Source organism: Dama dama, chromosome 4, assembly GCF_033118175.1.
Source record: "Dama dama isolate Ldn47 chromosome 4, ASM3311817v1, whole genome shotgun sequence".
NCBI lineage: Eukaryota > Metazoa > Chordata > Mammalia > Artiodactyla > Cervidae > Dama > Dama dama.
The window spans coordinates 45,231,406-45,254,078 of NC_083684.1; the positions used below are offsets into that span (position 1 = coordinate 45,231,406).

A 22,673-nucleotide genomic window follows, 5' to 3' on the forward strand; every position below is an offset into this window, starting at 1 on the left:
AGGCAAGCTTTGAGGCCTGCTTCCTAGTTTCCAAATAAACAATACTCACTCTGGATGGCAAAGCAGTTGAGACGAGAGACCTGCTAGCACAGGTGGGCAGTGTCTTTACCTAATCGGAGAGACACTAACCCAACCCTCCCTTCCTTCCCCCTCCCAGGCTGGAACAGCTCATGGGTCTTGTGCAAAGCTTAGTACTGACTTAAACAGGAAATAGGAGCAGTTTTGCCCTGGGATCTAGAATTTTTTTTTTTTTTCATTGCAATTAAAAGAAATCAAAGTACAGTGCAGTTCTAGGTGGGGAGATATTTCTACATTTTTTTTTTTCAGATAACAGTCATCTATTTTCTGAATCCCTATGGAATCTGTAGCTGGAGAAAATTAGAGCAATGGCTACATGATTGTTCTGTGTTCCATCTCTAACTGCGCTGCCCATTAGGGAAAATCAAAACAAGGAGGGCAGCCGGGTGGTTCATCCTACCTGCAGTGAGGCGCAGGGGATGGTAGGGGTGTGGAAGATGGTCATAACTTCTGTGTCTCTTTCCAGAGTCATGCCTGCTGATGACCTCAGTCTTGTTTTCTCTACTGAAGGATATTATTCAGTTGTCCCCCGAGGATTTTGTCCTCTCACTCTCTCTTCTCCCTTACAGCTCTGGGGTTTGGAGGTGAGGGTTTGGAGGTGAGGAGTTAGGGAAGAGTTACAAACTAGGTTCATTTCTGAAATTTTGTTTCTCTTAACTCTGGTTGCTCCTTTTTTCTAAGATTGATTGATTGATTTTTGACTACACTGGTTCTTGGCGGTTGTGCTCAGGTTTTCTCTAGTTATAACGAGCGGGGGCTCCTCTCTAGTTGCAGTGCACTGGCTTCTCATTGCAGTGGTCTCTCTTGTTGCCCAGTGGGGGCTCCAGAGCGCCTGGGCAGGCTCCGTAGTTGTGGCACACGGCCTTAACTGCCCCATGGCATATGAGATCTCAGTTCCCAAGCCAGGGATCAAGCCCATGTCCCCTACATTGGCAGGTGGATTCCTGATCATAGGATCACCAGGGAAGTCCCTGGTTGCTCCTGTAGAAACATTTTTGGCAGGATATTTTGCCCTGGCCTTTGCAAGACCATTTCTAGTCTTAGGTTGCTTTCTGTTTTGTCTAGTGGTGCTTTATTTCATTTGATATGGGAGGTTTTTGCATTTTGTTATTGCTGTATGTCTTTGATTTTGCTGATTTATCTTTACTTATTCACTGTTCTGCTTGCTAAGATTCAGGGGAGGGAAATTCTGACTTCTTACCTGGGAAGTTCCCTTCTGTGACTTTGGAAAAGGGAACGGAAGTTCTAACTCCTGGGATCCTAGTCAGAAAACAGCTGAAGAATTCTTAGGAGAAGTCTTTTGTTTACGGAAAAATTTGTTAACAAATGCTTGTAACAGGTTTATTAATAGAAACAAGAAACTGGAAATGGCCTAAGAATCCTTTATGTGGTGGATGGTATATCAATACAATTAAATAAAAAGGAATTCAGCCAAAATAGGGAATAAACTATTGTAGACCCAGAAACAAGGATAAATCTCAAATGAATCATGCTAAAAAAAAAAAAAAAAAATCCCAGACTCAAAGGCTCTTTGCTTCTCTTGAGTAAATATTTATGAATTAGGTTGCTGGGTCACAGGTGAGAGTATGTTTAGCTTCTTAAGACATTGTCAAACTATTTCTCAAGCTTTTGGACTATTTTGCATTCTTAGTAGCAGTGTATGACAGTCCAATTGATCTTCACTCTCACCCACACCCAGTATTACCATTTCTTTCTTTTTTTTCTTTTTTGGTTCTGGTTTGATTTTTAGAGCCATTAAGATATGTGTGCTGTGATATCCAACTGTGGTTTTAATTTGCGTCTCCCTAACGTATAATGATGTTGAGCATTGTGTTGCTGTTTCTTAAGAAAAACTACAGCAGCATTTTCATAAATGCCCCATGAAACCTCCCTGCTTAGACTCCTTAAAGAAAAGGAGGAAGAAGGACAATGTTTTCAACAAATGATGCTGGAATAGCTAGCAAAGAAATGAACCTTGACCTATGTCTTATACAAATATTAACTCATAATAGATTGCTGACCTTAATGTAAAATGTCAAATTATAAAACCTTGAGAAGAGAACAGAAAATCTTTATGAGTTTGGGTTAAGCAAAGGGTAGACACCGAAATCATGATCCACATAGGAAAAAATGATAAATTACACTTCTTCAAAATTAAACTTTTTCTCTATAAAAGACACTTTTAAAAGAAAAAGAAAAGCCACAGACAGAGGGTAAATATGTACAAATCACATACTTGACAAAGGGATATAGATCCAAAATATATAAAGAACTCTCAAAACTCAACAAAAAAGGAAATAGCCCAATTAAATATGGTCAAAATATTCCAGTAGATGCTTTACCAACAGATATATATGGATTGCAAATACACACATGAAAAATACTCGAACAAAGACTAAAAGCATGGGGAATTCACTGGAGGCCCACTGATTAGGATTCTGTGTTTTCTCTGCCAAGGCCTGGGCTCAATCCCTGGTCAGGGAACCAAGATCCCACAAGTCATGGATGAAAAAAGAGAAAAAAATGAACACACAAAAAAAACCCCACTGTAGCATTTGCATAAACACACACACAAAAATTAGTGAATCAGGATTGAGAGTGCAAAAATAAACTGATGAATATATAATCAATTTAGGACAAAGGAGTAAAAAATATACAATGGGGAAAGGACAGTCTCTGCAATAAATGGTGTTGGGTAAACTAGACATACAAAAGAATCAAACTAGACTACTTTCTCACACAATACACAAAAATTAACTCAAAATAGATTAAAGACTTGAATGTAAGGCCTGAAACCATAAAACTCCTAGAAGAAAACATAGGTAGTAAGCTCCTTGGCATAGGCCTTGGTGATGATCTTTTTAATTTAAGATTAATTTAATTAATTAATTAATTTAATTAAGATTAAGAAAGCAAAGGTGACAAAGGCAACAATAAACAAATGGGACTACATCTAACTAAAAAGCATCTGCACAGCAAAGGAAACTATCAATAAAATGAAAAGGTTGAATGGGAGAAAATATTTGCAGATCATGTTTCTGCCAAGGAGTTAATATCCAAAAAATATAAAGAACTCATGCAACTCAATAGCAAACAAACAGTCTGATTTTAAAATAGACAGAGGATCTGAATAGATGTGTTTCCAAAGAAGACATACAGATGGCCATGGATACATGAAAAGATGTTCAACATCACTAATCATCAGGGAAGTCCACATCAAAGGCACGATGATTTATCACCTGATAACCGTTAAAATGGCTATTATCAAAAATATACGAAATAACAAGTGTTGGTGAGGATGTGAAGAAAAGGAAACACTTTTGAGCTGTTGGTGGGAATGTAAATTGGTGAGGCCACTTTGGAAAACAGTATGAAGATTCCTCAAAAAATTAAAAATAGAATTACTGCATGGTTTAGCAATTCTACTTCTGGATGTTTATCGAAAAGAAATGAAAACACTAACTTGAAAAGATATATGCACCTTATGTTCACTGAAATATTATTTATAATAGATAAGATGTGGAAGCAACTTAAGTGTCTATGGATAAATGAATAATAAACATGTAGTATGTGCTAAGTCACCTCAGTCATGTCCGACTCTATGTGACTCTATGAAATACAGCCAACCAGGCTCCTCTGTCCATTAGATTCTCCAGGCAAGAATCCTGGAGTGGGTTGCCATGCCCTCCTCCAGGGGATCTTCCCCACCCAGGGTTCGAACCCATGTCTCTTATGTCTCCTGCATTAGAAGGCAGGTTCTTTTCTACTAGCACCACCTGGTAAGCCCAAAGACGTAGTATAAATATAAGTTGAATATATTATACTCCCATAGAAAAGGAAAAAAGTCTTGCTATTTGTGACAATGTGGATGGACCTAGAGGGCATTAAACCAAGTGAAATAAGTCAAAGAAAGACAAATACTGTATGATCTCACTTTTAAGTGGAATAAAAAAAAAAAATCTCATAAATACAGAGTACAGTGGTTGCCAGAGGTGTTAAGTGAAAGCAGTTGGTTCTCTTAGCAACCTGCCCCCACACCTAGGTGCATCCCATCCCAAAGGTCGCCTCATTAACATAACCAGAGACATTTTTATAGCTCTGGACACTTAGGAAACACCAAGAGTTTTAGGAGCTCTGTACCAGAAACGGGGGATTGACCAAATATATCTTTTTTATAAATCACAATATCACATGTCACATGCATTTTCACTCAGCCTTCACTGTCTGGGCATAGTGTAAGGGAGAAAATCCCAGATAGATTGTTTGCTCTCTTCTGTCCCTAGTTGGCTGCCCCACACAGGCTCCATGCTGCTCCGGGAGAGGCACCGGGAAACACCAGCCAACGGCACGTCCTGCGAGAACCACGCTCAGTCTTCAGAGTCCAAACACTGGGAAGGAGCTGGACTGTGGGATGCATGCCCTCAAATAGCACTCAGAGCAGATTTTTTTAAAGCTACATCTATTTTATTTTATTGAGGTATAACATACATACAATACAGAGAAAAATCTTAAGATTTATGTTCAAACGAGTGAATTGTTTTATAAATGTTCACATATGCATGTGTGTTTGCGTGTGTTAGTCACTCAGTCATGTCTGACTCTTTGCAACCTCATGGACTACAGCCCTCCAGGTTCCTCTCTCCATGGAATTCTCCAGGCAAGAGTATTGGAGTAGGTTGCCATTCCATTCTTCAGGGGATCTTCCTGACCCAGGGATTGAACCCCGGTCTCCTGCCTTGGAGGCAGATTCTTTATCATCTGAGCCACCAGGGAAGCTCCTTATGTGTGTGTACACATGTGGGATCATCACCAAAATCCAGATAGTGTCTGGGAGATTCATCCCTATGAGATACATATTTTCTTTTGTATAGCAATATTTTTGTTTCCTGGAGGAGGACATGGCAACCCACTCCAGTATTCTTACCTGGAGAATTCCATGGATAGAGGAGTCTGGCAGGCTACAGTCCATGGAGTCTCAAAGATTCAGACATGACTGAACAACATACACACACACACACACACACACACACACACACACACACATTCTTCTTACTGTTGAGGAGTATCCAATTATATGAATACACCACTGTCTATTACCCATTTACTGTTGGTGGATATGAGTTGTATTCATTATGGAGCTATTATGAATAATGTTCTTATAACATTTTGTCAACCACAAGTTGGCACTTGCCATCTACCTCTCCAAGGATTAAATCATGTGCTGCCGCAGCTGCTGACCTTTAACACCTTCCAGGTGGAGAGCAGAAATGAGGCTTGGGAAAAAAAAAAAAAGAAAAGGCAAGACAAGTGTTCAGATAGTTAGATATTTTCAGGAGCAGATTTTATGAGCCCAATTCTTGTATCTTCCATATCTAGAAAAGCACTAAATTCCTTTATGGTGACGATTATTCCTCTTGACTGGCAAAAGCTTCACGAGACTAGTAGAAAGCTTTTGGAAAAATATGTGCTTGGTTGCATGCATTCCTCCTTCGCCAAAATCACCTATATACTGAATTTTCCCCCTTGCCTCTTTGGAGGAGTTTCTCAGAGCTACCTGAGGTGCTGTCTCCTGGGATGCAGTCCTCATTTTGGGCCAAATAAAAATGTCACTCACAACTCTCACATTGTGCACTTTTTTTTTAAGTTGACAATTCTTTCCTTTAATCAATCAATTATTTATTGCTTTATTTTGGGCTGCGCTGGGTCTTCACTGCTGCATGCATGTTTTCTCTAGCTGTAGTGAGTGGGGCTACTCTTCATTGCAGTGTGAGGATTATTGTGGTGGCTTCTCTTGTTGTGGAGCATGGGCTCTAGGGCACAAGGACTTCAGAAGGTTTGGCACAAGGGATTACTTGCTCCATGGCATGGAGACTCCCCTGATCCTGCAAGCCACAACTACTGAGCCTGTGCTCTGCAACAACTCACTGCAATGAGAATCCAGAGCACCGCAACCTAGAGAATAAACCCTTGCTGTTGTTCAGTCAGTCGCAAAGTCGTGTCTGACTCTTCGCGGCCCCATGCACTATAGCACACCAGGCTCCTCTATCCTTCACGATCTCCCAGAGTTTGCTCAAATTCAGGTCCATTGGGTCAGTGATGCTATCTAACCATCTCATCCTCTGCCACCCCCTTCTGTTTTTGCCTTCAATCTTTCTCAGCATCTAGGTCTTTTCCAGTGAGTCAGCTCTTTGCATCAGGTGGCCAAAGTATTGGAGCTTCAGCTTCATCAACAGTCCTTTCAAGGAATATTCAGGGTTAATTTCCTTTAGGATTGATAGGTTTGATTTCTTTGCAATCCAAGGGACTCTCAAAAGTCTTCTGCACCACAATTCAAATGCATCAATTCTTCAGCACTCGGCCTTCTTTATGGTCCAACTCTAATATCCATACATGACTACTGGAAAAATCATAGCTTTGACTATATGGACCTTTGTCCCTTTGTTGGCAAAGTGATGTCTCTGCTTTTGAATACGTTGTCTAGGTTTTGTTATAGCTTTCCTTCCAAAGAGCAAGCGTCTTTTAATTTCATGGTTGCAGTCACTGTCTGCAGTAACTTTGGAGCCCAAGAAAATAAAATCTGTCATTGCTTCCACTTTTTCCCTTCCTACTTGCCATGAAGTGATGGGACCAGATACCATGATCTTAGTTTTTTTAATGTTGAGTTTCAAGCCAGCTTTTTCACTCTCTTCTTTCACTCTCATCAAGAGGTTCGCTAGTTCCTTTTCACTTTCTGCCATTTCTCTAATGGTAGAGAGTAGGCCCTACTCACCACAACTAGAGAAAGCCTACACACAGCAACGAAGACCTAGTGCAGCCAAAAATAAATAATTTTTTTTTTTAATTTAAAAAGACAAAATCCAATGTGCTAGCCAAGCATAAAGGGTCTGTGAGCCTGCAGGCAGCTAGTATGAAACCTCTGCCCCATTGCAGCTCCATTGCCTGCAGAGGTGCCCCACCCCTTACACACACCTGGAAGCCAGGTTCTCCCAGCATCCAGGTGGAGTCCCTTCATAGCCCAGGGATCATTGCCCATGCAGTGGTTCCCACCTCTCCACCCCAAATCTACCCAACAGCAATAATCCTTGAATTATTGCCCATAAAGTCCATGGTGTATATTAGGTTATTAATATGATTATGATTATTATCATCATCACCACCACCATTATTTGGACATGCACAAATGTAAAAGGTACAGATTTCAAAAGACCTATTAGTTATCTAGTACTACATAACAAATTATCTCAAAATTCATTGGCTTGAAACAGTAAACGTTTATTATACCACATGATTTCTGTGGGTCAGGAATTAGGAAGTGGCTCAGCTGAAAGGTCGTGCCTCAAGGTCTCTCAGGAGGTTGCAGCTAAGATAAGAGCCTGGGGTGCAGCCACCTCAGGGCTTCCTTGGGGCTGGATGCTCTCCTTCCAGGCTGGCTTGCTCACACACTTGCAGGCTGGTGCTGGCGGTCAGCAGGAGGGCTCTTGTTTCTCACCACAGGGCCCTTGCACAGGGCTGCTCACCATCCTCATGACTAAGCAGCTGCCTTTCTCCGGAGCCAGTGATCCGAGACAGCATGGCAGAAGACGCCATGACTTTTATGACATATTTTGGAGAAGTCACACGCTGTCACTTCCTATTGGTTACACAGGCTACATACGTTCATGTTATCCAATGTGGACTGTGAACATCACAAGGGTATAAAATGTGAGTCTCCCTCTCATGGGTTTGAGTCACTAATTTTCTCTTCCACAGTCAACCACTGAGACCAGTTTTTTGTGAATTCTGCCAGCAATATTTTTCATACATACTCACATAGGAAATCACACTTCTTCTTGCACCTTACTTTTTTCACTCAACGTATCTTGGAAATCCTTCCACATCCGGACATAATGACCTGCCTCTTTCCCTTTAAGTGTGATAAGCCATTCTATGGCATGCGTAATTTATTTAACCATTCTCCTATTGGTTATCACCTGGGTTGTCCTCACTGCTTCTCCACTGAAATCAAAGCTGCAATGGATAAATGAGCACAAGTCCTTCTGCGCTAGAATAAATATCTAGAATTTATTAGACATACATGTCTAGACTGGACTAGCTGGACAGAAGTGTCCTGACATCTTTCAGTGTGGTAGCTGCTGCTGCATTGCTGTCCATGGAGGCTGGATAGAACAACTAACCTTCCCACCAGCAAAAATGTGGATTTTATGAAGCACTGAGGGGTAATGGCCCAAAATGTCCGAACCTCTTGGGCAGCTCAGAAAGTAATTAAAATGCAATATCATGTGGAATCTAAAAAGAAATGATACAAATGAACTTACTTGCAAATCAGAAAGAGACTCACAGACTTAGAGAACAAACTTCTGGTTGCTGGGGAGTGGGGAGGTGATGGATGCAGGGAAGGAAAGGTTAGGGAACTTGGGGTGGACATGTATACACTGCTTTATTTAAAATGGATAATCAACAGGGACCTACTGTATAGCATAGGGAACTCTGCTCAATGTTATGTGGTAGCCTGGATGGGAGGGGACTTTTGGGGAGAATGGATACATGTATATGTATGACTGAGTCCCTTCATTGTTCACCTGAAACTATCACAACATTGTTAACTGGCTGCACTCCAATATAAAATAAAAAGTTTAAAAAGAAAAGAAAAAACAAAGTGAAGGAAAGAAAATGGAGTATCACCCTTCCTTGCCATTTGAAACTTTCTCTGGTCGCACTTCTCAGAGGGCTTCCCTGGTCCTCTCTTGCACCTTAAGCTGGGCCTTTTTCTCTCTCTAGCTTTCTTGCTCCCGATCCCCAAAATTCCTCTTCTTGCCTCAAATGCTTCTGATGAAGAATTCTTTGCTAGCCAGTCCCCTAAAGCTGACTTTTTAATGCCAAAATAATGCTCCAAGATGTGTTATCCAACCAAGACCATTCTCACCAGAGATGACCTCTGCCGTCTGCTCGGGGCAAGCACTTCTCACTCCTCAAGGATAAGCCTGTGTTCACAGGTCTGTCCCTGCTCCACTGTGAGTGCCTCAAGGGCAGAAACAGTGCCTCATTCATCATGGCATCTGCTGCTTGGGGTGACAAAAAGAGTGTCCAATAACTGTTGAATGAATGGATGATGCAGATAGAACCTTGTTAAACCGGTACTGGCAGAGGCCTCTTAGCTTTCTTCCATTTGAGAAGCTAGGTGTGTCTAAATCACTGTGAAGAATATATTTAGGTGAACGCGTTTATTTCCGTCACCTGAAGCATTTTTCAAAGGGCACTGTTTCTTTTCGTCTCTGTTTTCCTGTTTGGCCCAGTCAGAGCCTCATGGAGACACCCATGATGAGAAACGGGAACAAAAATGCCCACAAACATGAAAAGGATGCGCAGGTTGGGAATGACAAACACAGGGCAGTTCTTACACTGTTCTTACTTACACTGTTCTTACACACAGAACAGAATAAATATTGACATGGCAGAGAGAGGGGGAGGGGAGAGGAAACCACAGCAGTTCCAGTTCCCTGCTTTAGCAGAGTGTAGATGTGGTCGTGGTTTCAGATCCAATAATTCAGCAATCCAAAATCCAAACATTTTGAAAGATTTTCCTTTGAAATCAGTTTCCTAATATCTCAGGTGTCCTTCTTTAGAACCAATCTTCATAACCATTTGAATAGATATTTCCCCCCAAAGTCCCACATTTCCATAGCCTCGAGACTCAGTCTCAGCTGTGTAACTGACTAAGGCAGCATGGAGAATCATGAAAACTTGACTAATTCCAAATCTGCCCATTATAAGTAGGATGGCCTCTGTTTCCCTTTTTTCTTTGTTTTCCCCCACTTTCTGTTTTGAATAGTTTCAAACCAACGGAAGAGCTGCAGGTAAAGTATGATGAACAGCTGTAAGTCAGGGCTCGGGAAACTCCAGCCTGTCGCTTGCTTTATATCTTTAGGTGGTTGGAAAAAACTCAGAAGAAACTTTCAAGATGTGTGAAAATGACATGACAATCAGACAAGTGAAGTCTACCGAGGGCTTGTGCACTGTGTCCTGTCCTCTGGACAAAGGCAGAGGTGAGTAGTTGCCACAGGGATCCTGGCTCCCAAAGCTCAGAACATTTACCATTTGACCCTTCACTGACCTCTGACCTAAGGTCATCAGTTGTTACTATTTGCCCCTTCTGTTTTCTCTCCCTCTTGCTGAGACATTTGCACCTTCCTCTCAATAATTCACCCTTCCTAGCTTTGGCCTCTGTCTCACTTTCTCTAGCCCAAAGCTGGGAATGACAGGTCCAGCCTGGGGAGAAATAGGATGTGCAGTGTTTAACACACACTCCTTGACACTTACATAGAACTTAAGAACTGCTCCAATAAAAAAATTCCTGGCATTTTCCACAGAAGTGATTACTAGAACCTCTAATCTGAGCCTGGGGCTCTCCTGAAAGCCTAGTTCCTAAAGTCTGGAAGCCAGCCTTCCCTGAGAAAGGGCTTCTTACCCGAGGTGCAGAAAAAGCTTCAGGGAGACTTCATTTTTTCCACAGCCTGTGGCTTGGCTGACTCAGCCTCTGCCTTTCCCTGAGTCACGAGTTTTTCCTCTTATTTGGAGGAGTCGGCCCTCCACCCAGGTCTTCTCCACCCACAGCCCGTCCCTGGTGAGAAGCAGTAGACAGCTAGAGGATCAGAGTTCATGCTGCCTCCCGGGATTTCCCGGAGCTCCCCCTCCCCATTCTATAGAATGTCAGCACTGCAGAGAAGGACAGAAGAGGAGACTCAGGCCCCAGTGGGCCCCGGACCAGCAGTGAGAAAGGCTAGTTGGGGGTCTCCTGACTCCAGGACCAACAGCTCCACGTATTCTCTCCGGCTTTCCAGAATCATGTAAAGGCCTCTCTTTCCTGGATACCTGCTCTGTGCCAAGCTCACAGTCGGATGCGAGAGAGCTGGCTGTTCACAGGGCTTTCTGGCTCCATTCCTACAGCCCCCCCACCCCAGGCAGGACCCACCTTCCTGCAGAAGCCCCCCTAGTTAGGGAGGTGGTGGATCTAGCACTGAGGAAGTCACCAACACGGCCTTGAAAGCTAACCTCCAGGTCCCCCCATCCCTGCCGCCCGGGGTGACAAGCATGTGTACACTTAGTATGGCATTTCCCAGTGTCTCATGTCCCAACTGACCTTCCTGGTTATAACTCAGTTTCTGGGATCTTGGGGCCTTGTCTCTCCCTCCTCTGTCTGATGCAGAGGCTGGACTTTACCACCAGAAGTCATAAACTCAAATGCTACTCAATTGCAGGTACATAAGTGGGTAAAGTGGGGTGAGCGGGAAGCCATGGAGAATGGTGGAGGCTGAGGTGAGTGGGAGAACACATGCCCCATTTAAAGTGGAGATAGGGTACCAGCTCTTTCAAATCCTGATTTAAGAGGAGCTGAAAATCCTGATATTTCTGCGTAATCTCTCAAGATGAAGTGCTGGCAATACATTTTATAAGTGTTGAAGTATTTTCGTGAGGCTGTGGCTTCACTGGGTGAGGGTAATAGCTGGGAAGGTGGTGGAGTTAGGGATGCTCTGGTGGGATACGTGGACTCTTCAAGGTCACAGGTGGTGGCCCTCTTACTTGCCCACCGATCGCCTCCACTCCTCCTCTTTCTCTTAGCCTCTCCCTGCTCTCTCCTCCCTCACCCCAACCCCTTCCCCTGTGGGAATGTGCCCATGTCCTGGCCTCCCTCCACTCCGGCTGGGAAAGGCAGATCGCCAGCACCAGGCCCCACCTCACAGCCTCTGCCCACACCACCCAGGAGAGCAGGTCACCCCCCTGCTCAGTTCATGCCTCCCAGCACCAGCCCTCCAGGCCCCAGCCCTGGGCAGAGTCCGAGGTCTGGACCCAGGCACCTGGGTTCCTCCTGCGTTGGTCCTGGTCCAGCGTGCACTGCCCTGGCCTGAGCCAGTCCCTCTTTGCAGTTACCCAGCCTTGCCCTGTTTGGCAAGGCAAACTCACCTGTGCCACAGACATTTACTAAAGGCTGAACTCAGCTCTCAGCATGGGGGGAAAGGAATGAACAAGATGAGTACAGTCCAGCCCACAGGGCTCACAGTCTAGGTGGGGCAGACCAGCCATGAACATGTAAACAAGAGACCTAATCGGATGACTTAGGTTGAGAGATGTGGTTTACAAAATAACAAAACGGGAGTGAGGCAGATGAGAGTGACCTCAGAGGCCAGAGAAGCCTCTGAGGAGGTGACAGTTTGAGTTGGATCTCAGTGCCAAAAATGCAGCCATGAGACGATCTGGCGGCAAAAAGGAAGTGCAAAGGCCCAGAGGTGAGAACAACCTTGGGGTTTTGAGGAACAGGAAGAAGAAGCTAGTGTGAAACAAAGTGTTGAGAGGAGGCCAGAAGGAGGTTAAGACAACCCTCCAGGAGTGATGAAGCTGAGGCTTGGACTTTCAGTTCAGTTCAGTATTGCGGGGTGGGTGGGGGAGGGTGGAGAAAAAGGACAAAACCGGTTGATAATGTTGGAGCTAGGTGATGGATACATGGAGTCCATTAGTCTCTTTCCTTCAGTGTATGTTTGAAAGTTTCCATCATACAAGTTTAAAATATAAAGCATAAAATGCTGAAGACTTTTAATATTATGATTATCAATCTCTCGATTGTTGAGAGAGGACTATGCCAGCCAGCAGCAGGGAGTCCCACCAGCGGCGGCGGAAGGCACAGTAATGCCACCGCCTCCCTCCCAACCCCTTCCCTGGCCCGAAGGCCCCAGTTGGGTGAGTTCGAAGTCTCCTGCGGGGCCAGAGTGCCGAGCGCAGTGGCGGAAAGGGAGACTGGGGGGCTTGAGTCTGGGTTCCCAGTCCCGGGAGAGAGCGACAAGGAATCCCCACGCCCGCAGCGCCTAAAGCGCCAACACACCCAAACGCACTCGAAGTCTGGCCGCTCTGCACGCGCACATTCTCTGGAACTCGGACTCCGAGAGTTGGCGTCCAGACTCCGCCCCCGCCTCGCGCCCAGGCTCCGATTGGCGGAGCCGCCGGGAGGGGGCGTGTCGAGGAGAGTTGGAACGCAGCGGCTTGGGCGGCGGGGGTTGGCCCCCTCCGGCAAGCGGAACGCGGCAGCCCATTGCGGTCTGTCTGGCCGGCTGCCTGGTGGGGCGCGAGACTCGAGGGGCCCCGGCTGAGGAGGTAAGGGTCACCAGCCAGGCCGCGGCGCCGGGAGCAGTCTTCCGGCCGACCGCCTCCCAGCTCCCCCGGGTTCCTCTTCTAGGTGGCCCCTGGACTCGGGCGGGGCGGTCGCGCAGCCGGTGCCATCTCGGACTCTGGCCCAGAGCAAAGGCGCGGACCAGGGCGCTTATTGCTGGCTGGTGGGGCTGGAGGCGGGGCGGGGGCTACCAGGAGCTCCAAGGACAGCGGGTTGAAAACAGGTAAGGGGGTCTCCGATGTCGAGGCAAGGTGCCCGGGGGGAACGCACGAAGTGAGAGCAGAAACGGTCTGGAGACGCCTGCAGGCGTTGAGGCCCGGGACAGCAAGGATCTCAGCGCTCCTGCTGTCTGGGGAGGGTTCGGGGATTCCTGACTCGTGGGGGCCGCCACTCTTGGTCCCAGTCTGCAGGGTGTGTTGGCCCAGGGAAGCGGGGAGGAGAGGCAGGGTGGTAGGGCTTTCCGGGTGGCCTGGGTGCTTGCTGGCCCCTGAAGCGTCTGAGTTTGTGACTTTGGGTGGGAGTTGTCGAAAGAAACAGGGCCAGGCTTAATCTCCAATTTTACAGAGGAAGTACTGAGGCTGACCCAGAGAGAGGTGGCAGTTCCTTCCCAGCCTGGAATCACCCGGAATCTCCTTCCCTTTCTCTCTCCCTGAACACCTGAAGAGCTGTGTCCGGGAGAGTTGTCATCCAGCCCCCTTTCCAGATAGGAAAGTGGATGCCCTGAGTCACTTTGTAACTTGATCAGGGATATATTCGTTTGGAATTTGAACGGCATTGTTACCTCACCACGAGGTAGGTCAGAAGCCAGGGAAGAGAGGGGGATGATTGCTGGCAAATTTCCACTTCATGCTGGCATGTTCCTGGGCATGCCATTTCCACTGGGGTTGTTTCTGACTTCAGCCTGTGTCCCTGCACACATCAACCCACAGGGCTGCCAGGATGGGCAATTGAGGCAGCCCAGCTGAGCTCAGGGACTTGTGCAACCCAGCCCACTACAAGGAAGGAAAGGGCCGGGCAGCTCAGCCAAGCTAATGGACCTGCCCAGGCTACCCCTTGACCTGGGTGGAGAGGGTTGGGGGTTGGAGATCAGGCATTGGGAGAGGGGCCCTGCCCTCTGAACTTGAAGATTTCTGATTCTGTCTTCAGCAGCTCATGGTTGTCTTGGAGCTGGGACCTTGGGCAGTGGCTTTGATGATGGAAGTGACACCTTCCCCAATGGGGCTTTTGTGAAGAGTTGGCATGATAATGCTTGCAATGTGCTTACTGTTGTGCCTGGTGAGCTGTAAGCTCTTAGTTAATGGCACCCCTGGTTTATTTTCCTTATTACTATTCTTTTCTGGAGGAGGGCTTTCCAGAAAGCATAGAACTGGACAAGCCTGAGGGGTGGCCCCTCTGGAAGGAAAGGACACTTGGATTGTACTTAGAGAAAAACTCAGATCCTCATCTTGGCCTGTGGACCTGCAAGACTGGCTCCTACAGCACCTTTAACCTCACCTGTTACTCCTCCTGCCTCCATAGTCAGGTCTTTGAGCTGTTCCCTCAGCCCAGAACTTTTTTACCTCAGGCCTTTGCATGGCTAAGATCCTTCACATTCAGGTTGGTGCAAGGTCACTTCCTCACCAGGCCTTTCCTGACTGCCACCCTCACCCTAGCCTTGCTCAGCACATCAGCCCTTTTCTTTGTGGCATTCACAATCAGAAATCACCTTGTTGATTTATTGATACTTTCTAGTCTGGCTGTCACACGAGGCTGTCTGATACTGAAGGGTCTGGTCCCCAGCTCCTGGCTGTAACCTGGTCCCAGTCCTGCCTAGTAGAACTGTGCCAGGCACATAGTAGGACTTTAGTAAATATTTAGAAGGTGAAGTCAGGTAGGCATGAAGACAGTGTGGGCCGGGTTGGGACTGGAGGGAATGAGGGTCAGGTGATAAATCAGCCCTGCCCTAATCTGGGGAAGCCAAGGGATAGTCCAAAGGGCCAACACCCTGACTCCCTCTGTGACCTTGGCCAGGTAACTCTGATAAGCAGCGTCTGCAACTGTAACTCTTAATGGAAGGATGGACCTGAGTGCCCCTCCCAGGTCCTACTGTACCAGGTTCCCAGGTTGGGGCCCCAGACAGCTCTTCGAATCCCAAAGGCTGTGTCCAAGTGGAGGAGACTGGCTTCATCAGGATGTGGCTCCATGTCAGGTGCGTCCCTGGAGCAGGCACACTATGCATTTGCAAGTGTGTGGTGGCATAGATTAGGGGTCTGCCAACTTTTTCCGTGAAGGGCCAAATGGTAAATATTCTAGGCTTTGCAGGCCCATCTCTGTTACATGTGGCTATGTTCCAATAAATTGTATTTAGAAAAGCTGGCAGTGGTTCGGGCCTGGTGTAGATTTGCTACCCCTGGTGTAGATCACATGTGACACCTCAACTGTCAGGCATAGAACCCTGGCCACCCAGTGCCACCTGGAGCATGGCTTACTCACTGAGAGGGCCGTTGGCCTAATTCAGATGGTGGGATCACTGGTGTTTAGGAAGGCCAGCCCTGGAGCCTGCCCCACTTCCAGAACATGCAAGAAAGAGCTGGCCTGTTTCCTTCTTTGCTCCCAGACACTGGCCCTTCATGAGTGTCCACCTTCTGTCAGCACTTGGGGTACCACACAGGGGTCAGCACAGGCTGTCCTGAGGCAGGCAGCCACAAAAAGAATGGGCACAGGCTCAGCTGTCCCTCCTCCCTGTCCTAAGGGAGGGTAGTTCACTTCTTTAGTGAGAAAAATAAAAAGAGGATTTCTCATCTGCTGGGAGGGGTGGGGGATGGGGAGGTGGGGTTGCTGCCACATTTACCAGGAAAATCTCCTGGGGCTTTCCCTGGGGGTCCAGTGGCTAAGACGCCACACTTCCACTACAGGGGGGTGCAGGTTGGATCCCTCATCAGGGAAATAAGCTGTAGACATGGCCGAGAAAAAAAATCTCCAGGCTATGTTAAACCAGGTGTGAAGTGAATTTCTGGTTGTGGTAGCAGCTGTGGTGGGCGGATGTCGGGGAGCTCCCCAGGAGGATGCTATCTGCTGGCCCCTCACCCCAGCTGCTACTCACTGCAGGCCCACGGAGGAGGCGGCACGAAAGCCTTCCCACTATCCCGTCTGTGTGTGGGCTCAGCTCAGAGCCCAGACCCCTTTCATGGTCACCAGGGACTCCCCATCCTTCCTGGACCATGTTTTGCTGACAACAGCTGAATGGGGTCTACCAGGGCCTGGAGGGGGTCTGTAAACCACTGATGAGGGACCCAGCAGTGTGGGGCATCCTGGGGCCTCCTACAAGGCACAGGGAGACAGTGTTACAGGCCCTCCCCTGCCCAAAGCTCTCCCCTCCATGGGCATTGCCCCTCACTTCCTCCATGCAGCCCACCTGGGTAGCATCTAGTCAGAGGTGGATTCTGAGCAATTCTGCCTCCAGAGCTCACCCAACCCCACCAGGCCAGGGTTGTGGCGGGACGGGGAGAAATAGGGGGGCGCCTGCTCTTCACTCCACCTAAGTTCCGTCTGCCTCGGTGCTGAACATGCTTGGCCTCGGAGTGTGGCTGTAAGATTGGGGTTTCACCCACTTCTGCCAGGTGGCGACACCCAGGAGTTTTGGAGGGAACAACTGGTGTTCCATCCTGAGATGTTCATCCTAGCATGTCCTGCAGCCTGGGCCCTGCTGCTGTGTGCTCAGGGGAGGCGCAGCCAGGTCACCCACTGTGAGGCTAGTAGAGCCTACAGCTGTTGACCCAGACATTATACTATACTTCTTTTCTTTTTGAGGACCTTATATTTAGAAAGAAAGAAAAAGTTCATGTTCCCCCTTCCCGGAATTGATCGGTACTGGGACTTTATCACACATGCTGCTACCTTTTTTTTTTTTTTAAGTGAAAGAAATAAAATATTGTAGATAAATCTGGAATCTTTGATCTAACATGCCTAATGACATTCAGGTGTCCTCCCCCAGGCCATTTGTCTCCTGATCTTGCTTTGTGTCCATCTTTTTTTGTAAACCATCTTAACCATTTTTAAGCTTACAGTTCAGTGGTATTAAGTATATTCCTATTGGTGTGAAATATCTCCAGAATTCTTTCCACCTTGCAAAACTGAAATGCTAAACCCATTAAATAACAACTCTCCTCTCGCTCTCACCCCTCCTCCCCTGCTCTTCCTCCTTCTCCAGCCCTAGCCCTAGTAACCACCTTGCTACTTTCTGTTTCTATGAATTTAACTACTATAGATGTATCATATTAGTGGTATCATGTGGTATTTGTCTTTTTGTGACTGGCTTATTTTAGTTGGCGTAATGTCTTCAAGATCCATCCATGTTGTAGCAAGTGATGGGATATCTTTTTAAGGCTGAATAATATTCCATTGTATGTCCATAGCACATTTTGTTTATCCACGCATCCATCAGTGGACACTTGGGTTGCTTCCACTGCTTAACCGTTGTGAATAATGCTGCTATGATCATGGGTGTGCAAATACCATTTGGAGATCCTGCTTTCAATTCTTTGGATAAATAATCAGAAGGGGATTGCTGAATCATATGGTAGTTCTATTTTTAATTTTTAGAGGGGCCTCCATACTTTTTTCCCCAGTGACTGCACCAATTTACATTCCCACCCACAGTGCATGAAAGGTTCTAACTTTTCCACATCCCCCTGCCAACACTTATTTCCTGTTTTTGTTTTTTTTTAATAGCAGCCATCCTCATGGGTGCAAGGCTCCATCCTGTCCATTTTTATTTACAGATATAGTTCATGAACGCTTCTTAAATGCATAATTTCTGCATACACAGGGTCAGATCATTCTGCAGGGTGCTTTTTCCACTCAGCATTTGGTGTCTATTGTCACTCCATGTTGACCCACGTGGATTGGGTGCTGACAGTAGCCCTTTGTGTGAATGCACCCAGCTCACCCTTTGTTCTGCCCTTTCCCCTGTGCCAAGAATCTCTGTTGTTGCTGCCACAGGTCCCAAAGTCACTGCTCTTGGTGCCTCTCCCGCTGCTACGCTCTGAGCTTCTCCAGCGGAACCCTCATCCACTCCATCCTAGGGGTCCTGGGGGTGGCCTCTGGCATGTTGCCAAACTGTCCACAACAGGGACGTGGTGACTGGTCCTAACAGGATGGCCCAGGGCTGTCACTGATAACCAGCTGGGTTTGCAACATGCAGCCCAGTTCAGCAGCCTAAAAATAGTGGTTCTTACATAAAGTGGTGTGGACAGCACTTCTCAGGACGGCTTGTGGTCTGAAAGGGGCAAGCGATACGTGCCTCGGGGCTGAGCACCCCTGTTGTGTAATGCATCCAGCCCCCGCACTGGCCCCACTTCAGCCTCCCACAGGTGGCCAGACTTACGGAACTGCAGTGTGGTGACCTAGAAACTCTATGAGTGTGGTCGGTTTGGTCAGGGGCATGCTCTGTGCTCTTATGCACGTGGTGGTGGTGGCGGCGGCGGCGGCAGCTGTGGGTCAGCTCTCTTCTGCTTCCTCTAGAGACAGGAGGTGGAGGCTCATTCCTCCCACAGTGGGCCTGAGGGAGCTTTGGTTCATTCATTCACTAGTCACTCAGGAAGCACCTACTGTGTGCTTAGCAGTGTTCCAGGTATTGGGGATACAGTGAATAAGAAAAAAACCCTGTTCTGATGGAATTTTGAAGTGGGTGAGGGAAATAGAAAACACGCAAGCAAACAATCGATAGGCAAGAAAATATCAGGCCCTGATAAATCCTGTGAAGAAAAAGCAAAATAGGGTAACATCCTACAGAAGGGGTTGGCAAACTTTCTCTGTACAGACCGTAAATTTTAGGTTCTGTGACCATGTGGTCTCTGTCACAGCTCTCAGCTCTGTTATTGCAGCAGGAAAGCAGCACAGGCCACTGTAAATGAATGACACGGCTCTGTTCCAATAAAGCTTTATTCACAAAACCAGGCTGTGGGCCAGATTTGACCCTCAGGCCATGATTTGCCAACCCTTTCCTGGGTTGCGGGAGAAGCTGCCTGAGCTGGGGTTGTCAGAGAGACTTTCAGAAAGGGAGATAGCCTTGCTGGAGTTGCGTGGTGAGAAGTGGGCAAACCAGGGCCAAGTGTGAGAGAGAAAAATGATGGAGCTTGCTCACTGGCTGAATGTTGGGAGTACAGGAAAGAGGAGGTTCAAGGATGAGTCCTAGATTTTGGGCTTCCACAACTAGGTGAATGGTGGTTTGTTTCTGAAAAGAAGAGGATCTGGTGGGAGGTCACGGGGGCAGCTCAGGGGAGAGCTGGGACTGCAGGCTTGGCCTGGGTCAGCAGTGTTTGGGTGTCTTCAATGCCGTGAGTCTGGTGAGTCAAAGGGAATGGGTGTGGGCAGAACAGAGGAGGCCCAGGTGAGATCTGGGGCTACCACGTGGAGTGCTCGGCAGAGGAGGACAGAGGCCTCTCCTCCATGGGGGAGGGCTCTGAGCAGTGTGGTCTCCAGTGGTGCAGGCCCTGGGCTGCCTGATTCCTAACAGAGCCTCAGTTTCCTTCTGTCAGTGGTAATTCTACCAGCTCGGGTTGGTGTGAGGACAAGTTGAGATAGTCATGATTGACATGGAGGAAGCCCTCTGCAGTGGTGCCTGTGATGTTGGTATTGGTGGCGTTCCATCAGAACAGGAGCCTTTTCTTATTCACTGTATCCCCAGTGCATGGAATAGTGCTGAGCACACAGTAGGCGCTTCCTGAGGGCTAGTGAATGGGCCCACGGGCTGAGTGAGTGGGTTGCAGGGTCTGTGATGTTTTGGCTTGGTAGATGGGGGAGTCAGTGACCTTTGGGGTTGCAGCACTCCATTATCTGGCTTTCCCCAGCTGGTACAGGCTTCTGCACCCTTCTGCCTGGGGCAGGCTCAAAGCACTGGGTAGTTAGTGCTCCTGGAAGCCCCTGATGGGAGTTGGGGCTCAGTGTCCTTGTCTCTTGGGCGGGGGATGGTGTTGAGACCTGTTCTACCCTGTCTTCCAAAGCTCCCCAAGGGTTGAGCCCCCCAGCCCCCTGCTCAGTCACACATCTTTACTACTGCCTTCCCATCCTGGACTGGCTTCCACACACCCCTCACCTCCCAGTAACTCCGTGTCTAAGGGGTGGCTTCTGGAGCAGCCAGTTTCCTTGGTGGAGTGGCACATCTGGGCCTCCTGGGTTGCAGTCGGGGTAATTAGTGGGTTGTCTGACCTATGGGTTGGGCAACTGGGGGTTGGGGGTGGTCTTGACCCCCAGCTGTGTCAGAGCAAGCTGACGGCCTCCTCTGCCGCTCCTCCCACAGCCGAGTGGCCGAAGATGGTGGACTACCTGGCAAACACGGAGATCAACAGCCAGCGCATCGCGGCTGTCGAGAGCTGCTTCGGGGCATCAGGGCAGCCACTGGCCCTGCCGGGCCGAGTACTGCTGGGTGAAGGCGTGCTGACCAAGGAGTGCCGCAAGAAGGCCAAACCGCGCATCTTCTTCCTCTTCAACGACATCCTGGTGTATGGCAGCATCGTGCTGAACAAGCGCAAGTACCGTAGCCAGCACATCATTCCTCTGGAGGAGGTGACCCTGGAGACGCTGCCGGAGACTCTGCAGGCCAAGAACCGCTGGATGATCAAGACGGCCAAGAAGTCCTTCGTGGTGTCCGCTGCCTCCGCCACGGAACGCCAGGAGTGGATCAGCCACATTGAGGAGTGCGTGCGGCGGCAGCTGCTGGCCACGGGCCTGCAGCCCAGCACGGAGCACGCGGCGCCCTGGATCCCCGACAAGGCCACGGACATCTGCATGCGCTGCACGCAGACGCGCTTCTCGGCGCTCACTCGGCGGCACCACTGCCGCAAATGCGGCTTCGTGGTCTGTGCCGAGTGCTCCCGCGAGCGCTTCCTCCTGCCGCGCCTCTCGCCCAAGCCCCTGCGCGTCTGCAGCCTCTGCTTCCGCGAGCTGGCCGCCCAGAAGCGGAAGGAGGACGTGGAGGAGCAGGGCCTCGGGTCCCCCGGGCCGTCGGCCTACCTGGCGGGGGCCGTCTGCGGGGCGTCCAGTGGAGACGACGATGACTCAGACGAGGACAGGGAGGGCAGTGGGGATGCGGACTGGCCCAGCCGCGTGGAGTTCTACGCCTCGGGCGTGTCCTGGTCATCCTTCCACAGCTGACCCCAGGTCTGCAGACGTGAGGGAGGGCTTCCCTGGTCACTTCGGTCCAAGCAGATGCCTCTGCCCGGACCCCTGAGAGGGCAGAGTTCTCCAAACTGCCCAGCCCCCGGCAGGGCCCTCCCTACCCCACAGGACCCTACCCCATGGGTAGTGGGCACAATGGAAGTGGCTCCTTTTCTCCGAACCCCCAGTGCCTCTTCTTGGATATTGGCATCCTTCTAGTTCCACTTAAGGTAATTACCTTTCCATTTAGCAAGCCCCAGATACCTAGGCCTCTTGGGAACAAATGTCCTTTCTCAGCCCTTTGAGCTGTAGCTCCAGAATTAGACGATCCCAGGCACCTTTAGGGACAAGAGAGAAGGTAGGACTGGAGTGAGGTCCCCTCTTTTCTGAGGCCTTCAGCCACCACACCTGGCCCTGCCCCCTTGCAGAAAAGACTGTGGGTCCAGAGAGGCTTCCAGGAAAGCAGCACCAACCCACCCACCTTGCTGATGCCTACCTGTCTGGCTGGCTGGGCCTCGTCAGGCCAGACATGTGAGCTCACCCAGAGCAAGGCAGGAGACTGCCATGCTGTGGGTGCCTGCCAGCCTCAGAGACTGCAGTCTGAGCTCCCCGTGGTCCAGGGCGGCCTGCCAAGCCCTCTGGTCCAGTCTGAGCTCCGTCTAGGTGTCTGATGTCCCTCAGTCCTGTCTTCATCCCTCCCTCTGCTGGGGAAAGCAGTGTTTTCTGTTAGGACTCTTATTGCAAGTGACAGAAACCCTGTCCAGACTGACTTAATAATAAAAAGGTTTATTCACTCATGTGGTTGAAAAGTCCAGGAGTATTCTTACTTCAGATGCAACTCTGTGATCAAGGACTGAAACCATGCTAAGTGGCCAATGTCAACAACTGTCCACCACGCTGGGCATCCCTGAGAACGCTGGCAGTTGCAGTGGGCTCAGATGTTAGCACCTCACTATGGCTGGTTCCCAGGGATGGAGCCCCGGCCATCCAGGCACTGTGACTGTGGCCTAGCACCTGCAGGCCTGTTCAGCTGGTGTGAGTTATCTAAACAGACAGACAGCAAGTAAGGAAAAGGAGCCAGCTCTGTATGAGCCTTCCAGGTTTCAAGCTCTCCCGTGTGGTCTCCGGCCCAGGCCTGCCCCTGGGTATGGTGCTATTGAGTGGGGAAGTTCCAAGTGCAGCAAGCTGCCTTGCTCAGCAAATGTGTGCTGGGGCTAGGGCTTGAATGGCAGCCTCCTGATGCCTGGCCCACACCTGGCCACGGAGTTGTGGTCCTTCAAAACAGTCTCCTGTATCAGTCCTT

At 48.7% G+C, this 22,673-nt stretch overlaps 1 protein-coding gene across 4 annotated transcripts; it reads left to right on the top strand.

Annotated features, from left to right (window-relative positions):
• Positions 1-13,062: 13,062 nt before the first annotated feature.
• Positions 13,063-22,167, top strand: PLEKHF1 (pleckstrin homology and FYVE domain containing 1). Of its 4 annotated transcripts, XM_061138911.1 has the most exons (3): positions 13,092-13,218; positions 13,799-14,026; positions 20,514-22,167. In XM_061138911.1, the coding sequence occupies exon 3, from the start codon at positions 20,528-20,530 to the stop codon at positions 21,365-21,367; it is 840 nt and encodes a 279-aa protein (XP_060994894.1). In that variant the 5' UTR covers positions 13,092-13,218; positions 13,799-14,026; positions 20,514-20,527; the 3' UTR covers positions 21,368-22,167. The 4 variants fall into 4 exon arrangements, with proteins under 4 accessions (XP_060994892.1, XP_060994894.1, XP_060994893.1 ...); XM_061138909.1 differs by lacking the exon at positions 13,799-14,026 and having other exon boundaries at positions 13,063-13,218; XM_061138910.1 differs by lacking the exons at positions 13,092-13,218; positions 13,799-14,026 and adding an exon at positions 13,239-13,457.
• Positions 22,168-22,673: the final 506 nt, after the last annotated feature.